This window comes from Pavona decussata, unplaced genomic scaffold (genome assembly GCF_977016875.1).
Source record: "Pavona decussata unplaced genomic scaffold, jaPavDecu1.1 SCAFFOLD_108, whole genome shotgun sequence".
Lineage (NCBI taxonomy): Eukaryota > Metazoa > Cnidaria > Anthozoa > Scleractinia > Agariciidae > Pavona > Pavona decussata.
Genome location: NW_028145522.1, coordinates 111,857 through 115,000, shown reverse-complemented (window position 1 = coordinate 115,000; position 3,144 = coordinate 111,857). Strand labels below are relative to the sequence as shown.

Below are 3,144 nucleotides of genomic sequence, written 5' to 3'. Positions count from 1 at the left end.
GTGATGTTTGTCTCATGCTCGTGCTTGTTCTCTCATCTGTTTGTGTTAGGTACTCACGTGCGAACATAACATAACATAACATAACATAACACGAAGTTAACCCTATACGAAACAATTCAGTCTCCAAACAATAAACATTCTAAAATCTAAAACAATCCCAGACCTTTCAAAATTAAAACTATTTACAATCATCCAGTAGTGTACATGTACATTTAAGGCTGTTTCGAAATAAAGCTATTGAGCTAGCGTGAACAACATCCTTAGGTAACACGTTCCATTTATTAACAATTCGTACAAAGAACGAGAACTTGTAACAGTTAAGAATGGCTGTTTGACATAAAGCTTGTTGTTTCCACAGTCCTGCATCGTAGCCAGCTATACACAAAGAGTAAAAAAATAGTATTCGTTATAAGAAAAATGATCTGTCTCAAACTCAACACTTTCTCCGGAAGAGCATTAACGGGCTAGAGTGAGCGCGAACTGAACCCGCATAATTAATACACAAAATGTCCTCGTGTAAAAAAAATGTGAACGCTATGGTAACTAGAACATTATAGAACTCTTGGAAGCATAAAATGAACGGACCCGCAGTTGATTTGATAGGGTGACTTTGAATCCGAACATAATTTTTTTTCAGAAATTTATCTGGGAACGATGGTATGTGGCCCGTTATGTTTATTGACTTTGATGTTATCAAGGCAACCAAGTTTTTGCAAGAGATTTTGTTTGTGCTTTTTTTTTTTTTTTTTTTTTTTTTTTCATAGGAAATCTATTTTTTTTTTTTTAATAAAAAACAGCAAAAAAAAAAAAAAAAGCGATTAGTGTTTTAGTTTTTTTGATTACTTTTGGTTAATTTTGGCGCTTTCCTGAAGTTTTTGGGAAACCCGGAAATCGAAGATGTGGGATCCAAGATCACCGCCATTTGGTAATTATGACATACTTACCACGCAATGTGAAGTCATCACTTCTCGTTACGGACCTTAAGGAAAACATGTTTCAATGTATTTTTTATAACTCTAACTGTCATTCTAATAGCTTTCTAATAGTGGTAGAGTTATGGAGGGGTGATAGAATCCACCTCCCTCCACCCCCTCAAACGTAGAAGAGGACAAATCCTGGTCTAAATAGAATTTACGTCAGGGCTGGGTTGTTCGAAAGCCGATTAACGCTAATCCACGATTAAAAGTTAACCGAGGTTTTCATCTTGCTCATTCAAGACGATTCAATACGATTTTAAAGGCTCATTTTAAGCTAATGATAAAGGAAAGGCTAAGACAGAACTAACAGCCAAAAATCTTTGGGACGAATCGTTACGGAGTAGTAAATATACTAGAATCAAAGTCACACGTTCACCCAGGATTAGCTTAATCGGGCTTTGAACAACTCGGCCCTGAGTGCTTTATGCCATCACGACTTTGGTTAGCGTTAAAACGGTTGGTTTTCAATTAATTTTTCCCTTTCATCGTGTATAATTTAGGTACTCGGAATATATATATATATGTGTGTATGGAGATTAACTGAGGAGTGGATCAACCTTGCGTTGATCTACCAAACAAATTTGTATTATGATCCATATGTGCTCAAATTGAGTAGTCCAGCTACTTCTTTAACCGCTCCTTTCTTGTAGAGCACTCTATTGGCTTCACCGGTGATCAACGCCTAAATTATATATATATATATATATATATATATATATATATATTACTAAAGTCAATATTCAGCCTAGTCTCCATTTAAACGCCCAGTTTTACATTTCATGTAACTTCTAGACTTTTTTCCTTGTCCAATTTGCATGATCGTGTCGAACTAAAAACAATTTTTCTTAAATCGACATGAAATTCATTTTTGCTCTTACCATCGGCCTTAACATCAACCTTAAGTTCATCTTGATAGCTCTTGGTGCCTGTCACCACTTCAGTCTGCCCTTTTTCTAGGCAGTTGCTTGAACTACGAGGCGCAAAGGACACTTGGTCTGGAACTAGGTACACCAAATCAGTTGATTTTTTGTTTTTCTCGTAGGTCAATTTGAAGATTTTCCTTGTGATGAGCAGTCCAGTGTCTACTCCTCCTCTGGATAAACCACCGCCCTCGGGGTTGGCTTTCAGAAGGTTATAGCCGATACCCACAAAATGAATTCCTTTGGGGGGAGCATGAGTGGCTTGCGTTATCACAGCAACACCAAGAATGATAAAGAGTGCAGAGAAATGCATGGTTTTCCTGTGACTTTTATTCCATTGACTGTGAAGACAAAAGGAAGAATTATTGTTAAATTTGGCCAAGATGCTTCTCTGGTTTTGTGGTTTTCTATAGACACACCATGTGATTTTGGGCTTGATAAAAGTGGAATATTGGACTTTATTCTAGAAGGGTTACATGTGATAGGCGGTTTTAAGGTTGAGCAGGGAACTGGGTCGAATCGCAAATCTTATCTTATTTATAAATTATTGACACTACCATACGAAGGACCACCAAACTGGAGACGTTTGCATGGATTTGGAACCATGTTTCAAGGTCCACAACTTGGTTGTTAGTCAACTAAACAGAACTAAATTTAACCAAAAGACTAATCTTAAAGTGGTCTTTCATATGGTGGTGTCAATTTATAAACTAGATACAGTTTGCAGCTCGACGTAGTCCCCTGCTCGACCTCAAAGTGGCCAAACTGATAGGCCTGTAGAAAAGACAAAAATAAGATATTACAAGAAAAAATATCACCACGCACTATCTTTTAATTATACAAGAAAACGATAAAACTCTTAAAGTATGTTAAAAAGGTATTGCAAAATAAAAAAATTATCTTTATATCTAAAAAATAGTCTCGGATCCTTTTTCTGTATCTCCAATATGTAATTAATTTAAAAAAATGTTCCCATTAAACTCTCCCATCTTTTGATTCTATTAAAAATTTCATGGGGTATAATTCTAGTATACAGTAAAAACCAAGGAATAAGAACCTCTATGTTTCCAAGGTAGCCTCAATAGGTTCTTATATAAATGGTGCTGAGCAGAAATGTAGGCTATATAGGTTCATAAACAGGTTCTCATTTCTTGATAGTTTCATGTACTCTCCAGTAAAGTGTGAAAACAACTTGGCACTTTGAACAGTCCTGCCTCAACTGACACAGTATCGGTTACGCAGTAGTA

At 36.2% G+C, this 3,144-nt stretch overlaps 1 protein-coding gene across 1 annotated transcript in view; it reads right to left on the bottom strand.

The window, feature by feature from the left end:
* LOC146470948 (uncharacterized) overlaps window positions 1-2,210 on the bottom strand; it is a 16,727-nt gene extending 14,517 nt beyond the window's left edge. The window contains exon 1 of the mRNA XM_085121356.1: window positions 1,856-2,210. Within this exon, the coding sequence (XP_084977482.1) occupies window positions 1,856-2,210 (355 nt within the window). The remainder of the gene's footprint in view (window positions 1-1,855) is intronic.
* Between the last annotated feature and the right edge of the window lie 934 nt (window positions 2,211-3,144).